This window comes from Crocuta crocuta, unplaced genomic scaffold (assembly GCF_008692635.1).
Source record: "Crocuta crocuta isolate KB4526 unplaced genomic scaffold, BGI_CrCroc_1.0 scaffold193, whole genome shotgun sequence".
In the NCBI taxonomy this organism is placed as follows: Eukaryota; Metazoa; Chordata; class Mammalia; order Carnivora; family Hyaenidae; genus Crocuta; species Crocuta crocuta.
The window spans coordinates 7,177,039-7,191,657 of NW_027529624.1; the positions used below are offsets into that span (position 1 = coordinate 7,177,039).

The 14,619-nt window shown below is 60.1% G+C and overlaps 1 protein-coding gene across 1 annotated transcript in view; it reads left to right on the forward strand.

The window, feature by feature from the left end:
* TRIOBP (TRIO and F-actin binding protein) overlaps positions 1 to 14,555 on the forward strand; it is a 52,329-nt gene extending 37,774 nt beyond the window's left edge. The window contains exons 13-24 of the mRNA XM_077761973.1: positions 132 to 200; positions 334 to 423; positions 670 to 779; positions 2,701 to 3,145; positions 3,668 to 3,778; positions 8,903 to 9,050; positions 10,738 to 10,840; positions 11,352 to 11,511; positions 11,590 to 11,703; positions 11,897 to 11,983; positions 12,740 to 12,903; positions 13,836 to 14,555. Of these exons, the coding sequence (XP_077618099.1) occupies positions 132 to 200; positions 334 to 423; positions 670 to 779; positions 2,701 to 3,145; positions 3,668 to 3,778; positions 8,903 to 9,050; positions 10,738 to 10,840; positions 11,352 to 11,511; positions 11,590 to 11,703; positions 11,897 to 11,983; positions 12,740 to 12,901 (1,599 nt within the window). The 3' untranslated portion in view covers positions 12,902 to 12,903; positions 13,836 to 14,555. The remainder of the gene's footprint in view (positions 1 to 131; positions 201 to 333; positions 424 to 669; positions 780 to 2,700; positions 3,146 to 3,667; positions 3,779 to 8,902; positions 9,051 to 10,737; positions 10,841 to 11,351; positions 11,512 to 11,589; positions 11,704 to 11,896; positions 11,984 to 12,739; positions 12,904 to 13,835) is intronic.
* The last annotated feature ends 64 nt before the right edge of the window (positions 14,556 to 14,619 follow it).

A 14,619-nucleotide genomic window follows, 5' to 3' on the forward strand; every position in this document is an offset into this window, starting at 1 on the left:
CCACCCCCCAGCAGGGCAGAGGAGGGTGCCAGGGCCCCACTGTCGACCTGGCAGCACCCAGGACGGCTGCAGATCGTTCCACCCTCCCTGCTGCCCCCCTCCCCTCGCTCACCGCCACCTCTCCTTTGTAGTGGAAGAAGCATTGGTTTGTGCTGACAGACTCAAGCCTCAAGTACTACAGGGACTCCACCGCCGAGGAGGTGAGACAGAGCGGGAAAGCTCCCCGCCCCCGTCAGGTGCTGGCAGAAGCAGGGGGGCGTCCCCAGGAGGGGCTTGGGGGGGCCTAGGTGGGGGGAGTGGAATGCGTGGACAGTCTTGGCCCTCCCGCTGCAGGCAGACGAGCTGGACGGCGAGATCGACCTGCGCTCCTGCACTGACGTCACTGAGTATGCGGTCCAGCGCAACTATGGCTTCCAGATCCACGTGAGACCCCGTGCGGCTGGGGTGGCCTGATCGGGGCGATGGGCTCCACCCAGATATCATGGGGGGTGGGGTGGAATGTTGGAGCCAGCTGGGGGAGGGGAGCTTCTGCACCCTCTGCTCGTCCTAAGGCACGGGACCTTAGATGCTCTACTGGTGTGGGGAGGGGCCGCCCTCCCTGGGGCGCACAGTGGCAAGGGAGCCGAGGGGCTGGCCATGTGGCAACCTGCCCGTGGGGTGGACTTGCAGACCAAGGATGCCGTCTACACCTTGTCGGCCATGACCTCGGGTATCCGGCGAAACTGGATCGAGGCTCTGAGGAAGACCGTGCGACCAACGTCTGCCCCGGATGTCACCAAGTATGTGCCCAGCTGGGCGNTCCCTCCTGGTGTGGGGAGGGGCCGCCCTCCCTGGGGCGCACAGTGGCAAGGGAGCCGAGGGGCTGGCCATGTGGCAACCTGCCCGTGGGGTGGACTTGCAGACCAAGGATGCCGTCTACACCTTGTCGGCCATGACCTCGGGTATCCGGCGAAACTGGATCGAGGCTCTGAGGAAGACCGTGCGACCAACGTCTGCCCCGGATGTCACCAAGTATGTGCCCAGCTGGGCGGGGACCTCGAAGGAGGCTCTCCCTCCTGCTTCCCTGAGTGGGGTTCTGGCACCAAGGGCCCTGCGGCAGTACCTCCCGGGCCTCAGTTTCTCCATTAACAAAGTGGAGAGAGGGCAGTGAGCATTCTTGGCACCCCCACCTGAAAATACTTGGAGGATTTGAGGTTTGACTGCCGTCCCTTTATGTCCCCCACATCCTGAAAGGGGGGGAGGGGCCTGGACTCTTTGGAGAGGATGCCAGTGAGTCAAAGGCCCCCCGCTAGGTGGGAGCTACGTCTAAGCCTGTGTTAGAGAGAGGGTGCTGGATGGGGGGCTCACCCTGTGGAAGGTGAGTAGAGGGGAGGAAGGCTGAGTAAGCTGGGAGCAGAGCCTCTACGTAGTAGGAACCTTAGCCCCCTGTGGGGGGTGGGGGGCTGGGAATTGCAGTGTTGGACATCAGGAACAGAGTATAGTATTGGGGGGCCCCAGCATGAGTCCCCCTACCTGGCCATACCATTGCTATTCAACATCAGGCCAGTGACTGACTTGTCTGAGTTTCACATTCCTTTTTTTTTTTTAATTTTTTATTTTTTAAATGTCTATTTATTTCTGAGAGAGAGACAGACAGGGCAGAGCAGGCGAGGGGCAGAGAGAGAGGGAGACGCAGAATCCGAAGCAGGCCCCAGGCTCTGAGCTGTCAGCACAGAGCCCGACGTAGGGCTCGAACTCGTGAACTGCGAGATCATGACCAGAGCCGAAATCGGACTCCCAGCCAACTGATCCCCCCCCCACCCCGGTGCCCCCATGAGTTTCACATTCCTTATCTGTCGTGCTGAGCGTGACACCTCCTTCACGCGAGGGAGGTGCACGGAAGCCCTCTCTAGACCGTTTTCTGTGCAGCCGGACTGCTGTTTAGTCTGTAGGCTCACCTGCTGTGACAAAGAAGCCCCGAACCTAGGGTCATAAATAAGAGAGATTTCCTTCTGTCTCCAGAACAGCCCAGGGGTGTGTCCTCCAGGCCTGGTGGGGCAGCTCTGTGGCCCACAGCTCACACCTCTGTCCCTGGCTCTCTTCTCTAGGAGTCCCAGCCAGGAGATGGGCCAGGCCATGCTCAGTCCTTTAAAGGGGCCCACCTCTCGCACCACTGGGCAGAATGTAGTCACGTGGCCACACAGCTGCAAGGGATGCCGGGAAGTGTAGTTTTGGGTTGGGCAACAAAGGGAAGAAGAGGAGGACTGCCCCTGCTGGCGCCCTGTGCACCCAGAGGTCACTGTTCACCTCCTCAACCGTGACCGTGGGTGTCTTCCCCGTTCCACTGCGAGCCTTGTGAGCCCAGGACCTTGCCTTAAGCCACACTTTTGGAATAACTCTCTGGTCGGCATTGGCAAAGGGCTTCTGGTGGCTTTATGCACCTGTGCTTGCCTAGTCCTCACATCCATCCCAGGAGAGGCGTTGCTGTCCCATGTCACAGATGCGGTCACTGAGGGTCAAGAAGGGAAGCCAGCCCTGCCGCTAAGTGTCGGAGCCGGGATGGTTCTGGGGGTCCGTTCACGGTGAAGCTCTAGTTGTAACCGCTAGAGTGGGTAGCTCCTCCCCCGGGGTCTGTCCTGGGCCCCTGGCACATGGGTGGCGCTCCGGAAGCGCTCCTTTGGGGACCGGACGCGTCCTGACGCGGCTCTGCTGGCGCCCTAGGCTCTCGGACTGCAATAAGGAGAACACGCCGCACGGCACCCAGAGGGGCTCCCTGAAGGCGGGGGAGCAGCGGGTGGGCTCTGACGGCCTCGGTCGAGGCGGCCCGCGGAAGGCGGAGGGGCAGCGGCAGGCCCTGGACTACGTGGAGCTCTCCCCGCTGACGCAGGGCTCCCCGCAGCGGGCCCGCACCCCGGCCCGCGCCCTCGACCGCCCGGCCAAGCAGGAGGAGCTGGAGCGGGACCTGGCCCAGCGCTCCGAGGAGCGCCGCAGGTGGTTCGAGGCCACGGACAGTAGGTCTGTGGAGACGCCGGCCGGCGAGGCGCCGCGCCGGGGCCTGGGCGCCCCCCTGACCGAGGACCAGCAGAGCCGTCTCAGCGAGGAGATCGAGAAGAAGTGGCAGGAGCTGGAGAAGCTGCCCCTGCGGGAGCACNGTGGCATTTCTCTTGCATACCTAAAGTAATGGGAAGCGCACCCCTGATTCACTGTGGGGTACCCCACTCTTATGAACTGGAATCTTGTTTCCTGGACCTTGGTGTTTCTTGTTTTGGGGTGGTTCCCTCCCCTTAGTTTTGTCCTCAGCAACCAAAGAGGAGGGAGAGAGCACTTATTAAGCATCTTCTGAATACTGTACCCTAGGCCTTCTTTACCTACATTGGCTCATGTAATCCTCACAGCGGCCGCGTGGTCCCAGACGGTAGACCTTGTCCTGGTGGGAAACTGAGGCGCAGAGTCTCCCCGCCACCTGCATAAATGTGATAACGATCTGGGACCGTGGCGTCCTGCTTCCAACCCTGGTTAGTCTTCTCTGGGACAAAGTTCTCCTGGGTCACCGACCTGGCCATCCAGGAAAGTGCTGGAAGGCCCCCTTTGCCTGCATTTCCACTGCAGGCCACCTCCCTTTCTCCGACCGCCAGCCCCTCCCTGGCTTTGAGGCTTACCCTGACCTCGCCTCTTCCCTCCCCGGTAGGTCCAGTCCCTTCGCGCCCAGCTGGAGGCCTGGCGCCTTCAAGGAGAGGCTCCTCCGAGCGCACCCAGGTCCCAGGAGGACGGCCACATCCCCCCAGGCTACATCTCCCAGGTGAGGCCGAGGGGTGGTTCGGTGGGGGCTTTGGGCCGGCTTCTGGTTGCCGTGGTTTCAGAAAACAGCTTGATCTGGGAGCGTAGCGGGACCCGTGTGAGGCATCGTGTATGCATCATCTCGTTGAACGTACCCAGCAGGCAGACACGATCACTGTGCCCATTTTACAGATAAGCCCACTGAGCTATGAGAGGTTATGTGACTTGCCTGAGACCAACCGAGCTGCAGATGTCAGAGGTGGGATTTGAGGTCGGTTCCGGCTGACTGCAGAGCCTGTGTGAGCTCCCATGGGACACTGAACTTGGACCCCTTCTCCCATGCCACCCTGGGGAAGGAGAGCCAGTGAGGAGTGGGATCCCCAACGGGCAGGCCCCCAGGGTCCTCCTGAGCACAGGGAAACCCTGCCCCCGTTTCCTAGGCCGAGGCCCTGCACCGGGTGGCCCGTGGGATGTGGGAGCCTCCAGCGGCCCCCAGGGGACACCCCATCCGCCTGCGATATTGGTCTGGTAACGGTCTGGCAGAAAAACACATTACACACTAACGTACATGTCCAGCTTACTGATCTAAAGTAGATGCAGGACAGCTGTGTACAGGTACAAAGTATATAGCTTGTCTTGTGAATTGCACGTATAGCAACTTGACTTTTCTCGGAATCGACTTTGATTTTCACTGGTTTTTCTGAACGCCTGTGTGCACAGCTAACCAACAAGCGAGTGTCGCTCTAACGCGCAGGTGTCGGCTGACAGCTTTGTCTATGTGAACGAGTAAAACAAAAAGACCTACGTCAAAACTGTAGCTGATCAGTGTCACAAGCAGCTTCTTGGTCAAATTGGATGACAGTTTTGAGAATATTCCATTTAGAGTCTTTTCTCAGGTCTGTGTTCTAGTTACAATGTCACGCTCCGGAATGTGGCACCCTTGGAAGTTTAATCTGCACCCTTAGCGTTTTCTCGTCCCTTGCTTAAGTCCGGACAGTCAACAAAATGATACGTCAAGCCCTGACTTGGCCATGTTTACCCATTTCCATGGTGTAAATACTCCCACTATGGCTGACGTCCCTGAACACCGAATCAGGAAGATACATGTGCACGTAGAGCGTTTCCACCTTCCAAGGTACAGAAGATGTAAATAAACTCAAGAGCACAGGAGCGCCCGGCGGGCTCAGTTAGTGGAGCGTGTGACTCTTGACCTCGAGGTCATGAGTTCAAGCCCCACATTGGGTATAGAGATCGCTTAAAAATAAAATCTTAAAAAAAAAACCAACAATCTCAAGATCACAAACAATAATAAAATACAGTGAAATAATTAGGAAGCGATGCATGAGTATCACCTTTTGTTTTTAATGTGGTTAATTGTAAGCTCATATACTTTAACTTTCAAAATGGCTACACTGAATCATGTCACAAAATTGCCAAAGGTATGACCATCAGCTGCCTGTAGTCAGTTTGCCATTGGCTAGAGTAGAAAAGAGTGCTGGGATCCTAGGGTCCAGGTAGGGGGCCTTCTAGAAGCTCCAGGGTTAGTGGTCGCTGTGTTGGGGGCTCTCGGGCCGGCTTCCTGTGGGGGACAGGCCTTGTGCAGAGCACTGGTTTGGGGCGGGGGCACGGGCTGGGGCCAGAAGTTGGGGGCTGATGGGGGTCTGCAGTGGAGACTGCCAGCAAGCCAAAGAGTTGGAATCTCATTCTGCAGACCTGAAGAGATTTGGGGTCTGACAGTGACGTGGGTAAAGTGGGGTCAGGGTGGAGGGCCTCTTGGGAGGGCGAGGGCCAGTCAGGACCTAGGACAGTGACCGAAGGGGTGAGGGCTGTAGAAGGGTGCGGGGGGAGCAGAGGTCAGGACTGGGTGAGTGGGCCCAAAGCAGGCAGAGGAGGGCCCCCAGGGGCCCTGAGGCTGGATGGCTGTGTTAAGGCCAGGGAGCTCTGGGGCCCAGTGGTGGGTGGAGCATTGAACCAGGGCCAAGGGGAGTTAGGACCCGATTGGGGGAGGGGAGCCTAGCCTTGGGGCCACCTGACGTAGTTAGGGGGTATGGGGGGGGACCGTGTTGTCAAAGGCTCTCTGGAGGCTAGAGGACGCAGTGGGCGGGGTGAGGCCTAACACCTCTGAGCTGGGACACCCTCAGAAACCCCTGCCCAGAGGGCTTTGAACTTGGATGCCCCAGGGGCTGCCTTTCTGGGTGGGTCCACTCGTAGCCAGGGGTGTCGGAGCAAACTTGTCTCTCTCTTTTTTTTTAATGTTTTTATTTCTGACAGAGAGAGAGACAGCATGAGCAGGGGAGGGTCGAGAGAGGGAGACACAGAATCTGAAACAGGCTCCAGGCTCTGAGCTGTCAGCACAGAGCCCAACGCGGGGCTCGAACCCAGAAACCGTGTGATCATGACCTGAGCCAGTCGGACACTTAACTGACTGAGCCACCCAGGCGCCCCAATGTCTCTTTTACTGTTAGACCCTGCATTAGATTTCCTTTGGGAAAATTTTCTCCCACTAAAAGGAAGTCTGAAAAGCACTGCTCTGACTTCTCGGCTTATAGACGGGGAAATCAGGGGCCCAGAGAGGAGGTGAGCCCCTCAAGCGGGAGGCAGACCTGTGCCTGCCATCCAGGCTTCCTGGTCCCCATGGGGCCACTGGACACCACAAAGGCTGTCAGGGTTTCGTCCTGTTAGGTTGGGACGGAATGGTGCAGACGGAGCTGGGGGAGGGGTGGGAAGGGAATGGTGAGGAAACAGAGCCGAAGACGGGGGTGGTGGAGGGGCCCTGGATTTGGAGGGTGGCAGAGAAGAGGAGCTGAGCCGTGCGTGTCCCCTCTCCGGCCCAGCAGGAGGTGGCTGGGGATTCAGCAGACCCTGGAGAGCGGACAGCTGGGGACGAACTCCCCTACCTGGTATCTTCATTCTGGTATCTTCTTGTAGCGTGTGGGGCTTGTGTCTACAGGACGGCAGCTGGGGGGGTCCCGGCAGCCCGTTGTAGGGGAAGTTCTAGGCATTCCTTCATTTGCTTTGATCCCTGGCAGAGGGGATTGCTGGACTCCTTGGGCCCTCGGGAAGATGAGTCAGAGGGAACAGCATTCTAGGAGCCCCTCCCTCCTCGTGGTCTGGTTCCTGCCTCTGGGCCCCCATTAGCTGCTGGGTCTGCCTCCCCAGCCCTGAGAGAACATCATCAGTCCCCGCCCCCTGTGCTGCTCCCACCTCTGTAGGTGGGTTTATCTTAGGGACCCTCATGAGTTGGCCTTATGGGCCTCTTTTATAGATGAGGACCCTGAGGTTCAGAGTGGGGAAGGGGCTCGTTCAAGTTCACTCCCGGTACAGCGAGGCTCTGGCCCCAGTGTGTGGAACGCCAAAGCCATGTTGTGTTGTTGTAAGTGGAGGCACCCAGAGGACGCATGCAGAGGGACAGACGTTCCCTGGCCCCCCGCTCAGAACACCTGCAGCCAGGAGGCCTTGCCCTTGCCCTTCCCCCAAACTGGCCCTGATGGCCCTCTTGCGTGGCTACTGGACAGGTGGGGTCGGTCCCCACCCACTGTGCCCCATGGTATCAGGGGGCATATCCGGGCCTCGCTTCGATTTCTTCTGGGGCTCTTCCCCTTCCCTTCGTAATGATCTTAAATTTAAATACGGAAAAAACGGGTTTCCATTTTCAAAACTAATTCAAACAAACCAAGTCTTATTGCTCTTGAAACAAAGTATCACAACCTTAAAGAACCTGAGTTACCATCGCAGGGTTTGGAAGGGTAGCGGCCTAACATGATCTTGCTGGGCTCCAGGTGGGGCCCGTTTCCTTTCTGGTGGCTTGTGGCCACCTGCGCTCCTTGGCCCCTGGCCCCTCCCTTCATCCTCAAAGCCTGCGTTAGAGAGGTTGGTCCCTCCCACTTCCCATCCCTGACCTTCTGTGGTCACTTCTCCCTCTCTGCCCTCCTACCTACTCTTCTACATCCCAGGACCCCGGGACCCCCTTGGGTACAGAATGTAATCTAGAACAGTCTCCCTATTTTAAGGTCAGCTGATTAGCAGCCTCAATTCTCCGCTGCCACGTAAGGTGACACATTCAGAGGTTCAAGGGAGTAGGGCGTGGACATCTGTGGGTGCCACTGCCCTGCCTCCCACAGTACCCTTCCATAGCTTTTTCTGTGTGTAACATACACATACTCGGATGCATGGCTCTGTTTTGTTTCATGAGGGGGATTGCACAATACGTGTTGTCAGAGACCGGCTTGTGCCGCCTAACTTTTGGGACGCGCCTTTCCACACAGCCCACGTGGGCAGCTCTGTCCTTCACCAGCTGTCGGGAGCCTTTGTAAGGCTCGATCCCATCATTTATTTAAGGGCTCCCTGGTTAGGGATTTAAGATCGTTTACTGTTTTCATCTGTTACCAGCCTTACCGTAGGGAATGCGCTCATCCGCAAGTCTTTGTACACATGTGACTTGCTGCTACGTCGAGGGATGGGGTTGCTAAAAATGTGAGGATGCCACTAAACCGCCCTCCGCACACCCAGCACAGCTGACTCTCCCAAGCAGCGGGTATTGGCAGCCTTCTACAGACTTGCCACTCCTGTCTCCGGGGCCTCTGTTGTGATGTCCATTTCAGTTCACTTACTCAGCACCTGCCCCGTGTCAGGCCCTCGTCCAGCCCGGGGACTGCGAGCTAGATCAGGGCTTCCTTGTCTTTGGAGAACTTCTAGCGCAGCAGAAGCAGAGCCTTTGGAGGCAGGGGAGGGGCTGTCCAGAGGCAGAGCAGGGAGGACGTTGAGCTGGGCTGCAGGCCAAGAGAAAGTTGCAGAAGAACGTGCCAGGCAGAGGGCTTGGTCTTAGCAAAAGCTCAGAGATGTGAACAGGCCGTACACCTGGAGCTCCTTGGTGGGGAAAGGTCCCGCCTGAGGCCATCAGGGTGGGACCAGGGAGCAGGGACTTGACCCCGCAGGACAGGAGCCTCGGCAGGGTTTGAAGAAGGAGAGTGGCAGGGTGAGGTTTGTGGACTGGGGGAGCAGAAGCGGGTGCGGCCGCTGGCGCCGGGGTCCAGGGAGGAGAGGTGGAGAAGCCTGCCCCTGAGGCTCCCCACCTCAGGCTGGGGAAGGGGGGGCCCTGTCCTGGGCGGTGGGGGCAGCCCCCGACGTGCTGGCCTCCCGCCCGCAGGAGGCGTGCGAGCGCAGCCTGGCCGAGATGGAGTCCTCGCACCAGCAGGTGATGGAGGAGCTGCAGCGGCATCACGAGCGGGAGCTGCAGCGGCTGCAGCAGGAGAAGGAGTGGCTCCTGGCCGAGGAGACGGCAGCCACGGCCTCGGGTGAGGACCCTGTGCCCCATGAGCCTCCCAGCTGCGGCTCCTCGCTGATTCGGGGAGGACCTTCCATAAGAGACGGGGGTTTCGGTGCCAGAGACCTGGGGAAAGGCATCAGGAGGGGTTGGAACCGCCAGAGCTGGCTTCTGCTCCTACTTGAGAAGGGGAAACCAAGGCAATAGAAGGTTCCCCCCCACCCCACTGTCCCACTGGTTGTGACTCCTCTCCCTCAGGGGCCTGCAGCCACTGGGGATTTTGCCCCAAGCCGCACGCACCCACTGAGTTCCAGCTCCCACCCCAGGTGTGCACCGGGGGTGGAGACTGCTCAGCCACAGCAGTGCCGTCTCCCCGGGTGAGAGGGCTGGACCCTAGGGAGAGCAGGAGGAGAGGCGTGACCTTTTGCCAAGCCCCGTTCCCCACGTGAGCACCCTTAGCCCTTGCAGTGCCTGCCGGAGGGGCAGATGACGAAACAGGCTCAGAGAGGTCAGTGACTTGTCCCGGGTGGCACAGCCTGGAGACGGCAGGGCCGGGGTTGGAGCTCAGAGCACCCTGATTGCAAAGCCGTGCCCTGAACGCCACCCCCTGCTCTCCCAAGCCAGAAACAGGGATTCCCGAGATGTTGGGCAACTCCCTCCCTCCCCATGTTCCCTGCGCACCTGCGGGGTGGGCCAGGCCCCTCCTAGGCGCTCCCGTGGGATTTGCAGAGTAATTGGAAAGGGTGAGAGAAGTCACGGGATCGAGAACTTTCCCACCTGCCAGCTCTATGCCACGTGCTTCCCACGCTTGGGCCCATGGCCCCTCGTCGCAAACCCTGGGGCTGCTGTGTTTTGCATTTTAGGCAGATAACTGAGTACATCCTTCCCAGCAGGAGTCTGGACTTTCCCCTAAAATCTAGCCCTAAGGTTTTTACAGAGAAATTTCCCAGAGTCATGCTTACGTCGGCTGAGAATGTCCGCAAAAGCCCTGCATCTGGTCGGGTCCGGGACTGCCACCAAAAGTTATGAAAAACGTTCAGTGTTCAGAGCCTTCGGATTTTAGAATTATGGAGAAGATTATGGATGGGGGCTCGCTTAATCCTCTCAGTAACGCTGCGTGGGTGTGGAAACCGTTGGTCCTTGGTTGCTCACAGCCTGAAAAATAAGCCAACGGGAGCGTTTACTGGACGTTTACTCTGAGCCGAGCATGGCTCTCTGTGCTCCACATGCCTATTCCAGTAACCCACGAGAGAAGGTGCTGTTGGCATCCCTGCTTCCCAGCAAGGGACCGGAGGCCCAGAGGGGTTAAGTGCCCTGCGTAAAGCTGCACGGATTTGTACCGGCTGCAGCAGCCCCTGCGCTCCTGACCTCCAGGCTGGGCGAGGGAGCTGGGCCTTGTTGAAGAGCCCTCCAGGCTCTGTAGGGATGGTGAGCTGTGTGGGGTCTTAACCTGGCTATCACTGACAAGAGGTGCCAGTGGTCAGATGCTGAGGTGTCTCCCCAGCACTGTCCCAACAGACAGGGATTGTCATCCTCCCTTGATAGATGGGCTCAGAGAGGTCTAGCAACGTACCCAAAGCCGCTCAGGGCCGGATATGGCCTGGTCCAGTGTTCTTTGCTTCTGCCTGCATGGTACCTGTGGGTCCTTGGAGAAGGTCGGGCTTACCGTTGCCGACCCCTCCCCCCAAGATCCCTCCTTGCCTCTGCCCTGCCTGCAGCCATCGAGGCCGTGAAGAAGGCCTACCAGGAGGAGCTGAGCCAAGAACTGAGCAAGACGCGGAGCCTCCAACAGGGTCCAGATGGCCTTCGCAAGCAGCACCAGTAAGCTGGCCCCCGGCCCCTGGGGCATGTGGGCGGGGCCTCTTTCTGAGCTGAGGGCTTGGTGTGGATGAGGCGGGAACCTGTGCTCAGGCCCCTCACTTTGCTCCCAGCTGAGACTCCCGATCTAGTCACTTGGCACAGGGAACAGAAGCGGCGGGCCTCAGCCACACCCCTGTGCCAGTCCACGTAAATAGCTCTTCAGACCCCTTCCTGTCTCGCTGGTCTCCACCTCCACTTCCGGTTAGTGTCCCCTAGAGCTGGGCTGCAGTACCGCCTTCGGCCGGTAGGTGTCCCCCCGGCCACAGAGCGCAGTTGTGGAGTGTTAGGGCCCAGGAGGCCTTCGAGGCTTAACCCAGCCCCTCATCCAGGAGGCACCTGCCGCCCAGAGAGGCTGTCACCAGGTCCCAGAGGCCTGAAGGCAAAACCGGGGTGGGAACCCGGAGTCTGGAGCTGCTTTGGTCTGTCTTGAGCTGAGTCCCACGCCGTCCTTGCCCTCCTCTGCCCCGGGCAGGTCAGATGTGGCGGCCCTGAAGCGGGAGCTGCAGGTGCTGTCAGAACAGTACTCACAGAAGTGCCTGGAGATCGAGGCCCTGACCCAGCAGGCGGAGGAGCGTGAGCACACACTGCGGCGCTGCCAGCAGGAGGGCCAGAAGCTGCTGCGCCACAACCAGGTGAGCCTGGCCCAGGGGCAGCGGGGCTCTGGGGACGGCGGTCTGTCGTCCCCGTGCTGACCATCCCACGCCTCCCAGGAGCTGCACGCCCACCTGTCGGAGGAGATCGACCGGCTGCGCGGCTTCATCGCCTCGCAGGGCACCAGTGACGGCTGTGGACGCAGCAGCGAGCGGAGCTCCTGTGAGCTGGAGGTGAGCAAGGGGCAAGGAGAAATCAGAGAGGGCTTCCTGGAGGAGCCTGCCCACGGAGGCACAGTGGGTCTTGGTGCAGGCTGGGAGTTGCCTCCTAGGGCCCTGAGGCAGAGAGAAGCCAGGCTGCAGGGTGTTGTGGGCCAGGGTGGCCCTGGCCTTTGGCCCTGTGTCAGCCTGGCGCCCCTGACCCCAGGTGCTGTTGCGGGTGAAGGAGAACGAGCTCCAGTACCTGAAGAAGGAGGTGCAGTGCCTGCGGGATGAGCTGCAGATGCTGCAGAAGGTAGGGCCCGAGTGGGGGGCGCTGGGGAGGGAGCCCCTGGACCCGCCTGTGAGCAGCCACTCTGTGCCAGGCACTTTCCTACACTCCTTGCCTCCGCATGTCCTGGCTCTCCTCGGGCCTCTTCTCACGTAGGTGTCCCCGTCCCTATCTTCAGACAAAGAAACAGGTGAAGAGAGGGTCAGTGACTTGCCCAAGGCCGCGCTTGCTTTTATTGATTCAGCAAATATTTACTGAGCACCTGCTGTGTGCTGGGCGCTGTGCTCGGAGCATGGGAGACGGCCGTGAACAGAAAAAGGCCCAGGTCCCCGTGGGCTGGAGACTGTGTGCCAGTGAGGAAGCAGCACGGCCTACTGTGGGGAGGGCCCAGATTTGGGCCCCCGGGCTGTGAGTCCAGCCTGCCTGGTGCCGCTCCCTGAGTCTTTGACGCCCTCTGTGTGTTGATGGCTCCGTGAGCAGGTATGAGGCAGACTCACGGAAAGGGCCCAAGGCTTCGGGTTCACTGCCGAGTGGTCTTAGACAAAACCTTTGCCTCCCTCTGTCTCGGGAGATGAAAATGATCCTGGAGCCTCAGCGGGCGGTGCTGGGGGGGGATGGGCGTGCTTGGGGCTGGGGGAGGGGCACCGCGAGGGGCAGGGCCATAGGGCTGTGCAGGGGCCTAACTGCTCTGTGCAGAGAGCATGTATGTGAGGTGCCAGGTAGGCAGTGCCAGGCAGGGAAGGCTTCGTGGTCTCACCGCCCCTCGGCGCCCCCCCCAAGGACAAGCGCTTCACGTCGGGGAAGTACCAGGATGTGTACAACGAGGTGAACCACATCAAGACGCGGTTGGAGCGGGAGATCCAGCAGCTGAAGGAGCACCTGCGCCTCGCCACGGCCGCCCTGCAGGAGAAGGAATCGATGTGCAATAGCCTGGCTGAGTGATGGTAGGTGCCGCGGGGCGGTCACGGCCGGGCAGGGGCGAGGCCAAGCCGGGCGCTGGGCGCCGGGCCTGGAGGTGTGAGCCCAACGCTCATCCACATGGCTGTGCCTGCTGGCCTGGGGCACTCCCTTCTCGTGGGCTCTGTTTCCTTTTCCCGCACGGGGACAGCAGCCCTAGCGACAGCAGGGTCATTGGGCTTGTTGCGGAGTCAGTCCGACTCAGCCGGAAGGCGCTTTGTCTCCCTGGGCGTGTTTCTCCAAGGGCAGGGAGGCGCAGTTCAGGACCCGGTCATTGCCATGTCCCCCCCACGTGCCAGCCAGCTGTGCCACACCCTCAGCCTGAAGAGCCCACACCCACCCAGGGTGCTGGCCCCATCTCAGGCCCGCAGCTTGGCACATGCCCCTAGTCCCTAACCAGCCACGGCGCTGCGTCCCCCGAGCCCCACGCCTCTGACATCACGGATGGCGCCTGGCCCCCGACTTCGTCTTCCGTTCATCTCTGACGTACCAGGCTCCGGAGCGTTTCTATGGGGACTTTCCTAATGCCAGGTCTACCTGGAACAGCAGCTTTTTCTTTTTCTTTTTAAAATTTTTTTAGTGTTTACTTATTTTTGAGAGAGAGCAAGGGAGGGGCAGAGAGAGAGGGAGGCATAGAATCCGAAGCAGGCTCCAGGCTTTGAGCTGTCAGCACAGAGCCCAATGCGGGGCTCGAACCTGTAAACCGCAAGATCGTGACCTGAGCCCAAGTCGGCTGCTCCGCCGACTGAGGCCCCTGGGCGCCCCCAGAGCCGCTGCTTTCTGAGCAGTCCTGGTGGACTTCCCGAGATGCTGAGGGGAGGCCGCCCTGTGGTGGGAGGCCCGGAGCAGCAGGGCTGGGGCCCAGCCGTGGGGGCCGCCCTTGCCTGGCCTGAGCCTGCCGCTCCCTCTCATTCTACAGGTCCTGGTGGCCCAGCCCCGCGACAGACGTGCCCCCCTCCCCGCCGCAGCCTGAGGGGACCCGCCAGTCGCCCTCCTTCCTGCTGGACGGAAGTCAGAAGCCAAGCTTTCTCCCCATCCGCCGTGGGCCCCACGTGCACTTGTCCCCACCACACACACGCACACACACACACGCGTGCACACACACACACACACACTCTGCGTATCTGAGCGCGCCCCTCGCACTGGGTCTTACCTTTTGCACCTTCTTCAGGATTTTATATGTGAAGAGATTTTTATATAGATTTTTCTCCTTTTTCCCTTCCCTCCAAAACACTTTATACTTTGAAACAATTCCTGGAGGCCATGTGCCTCCGTCACCGGCTCCCCTCTGCCTCCAGCTGCCTCCGGCCATGGGGCTCTGGCTTCTGGGCCCTGCCCCTCGGGGGGTCTAGCGGAGGCGCAGCCTTGGCGGTGTGGCAGCCTTGACTCCAGTGGGAGAGGCAGGGACCCAGCCACTCTCTTCCTACCCTACCTCCCACTAACTACTTCCGGCCCCGAGGGGACCCACACCTTGGGGCTCTGGACAGAGGGACAGACGGGCAGAGGGGGGCGGCAGCTGTCCCTAAGGCTTCACCGCCTCCTCTGAGGGGGTGCCGGGCGTGGCACCGCCGGAGCCGCCCCGGGAAGGCGTTTCTCTCCTGCTCCGTGAGCCTTCTTAACTTAATAAAATGATCCCGCAGCTCTGGCGTCCAGCGTGGCTGGGGTGGGGCGGGTCGTGGAGGTCGGGGCTAAACCACCCCCAC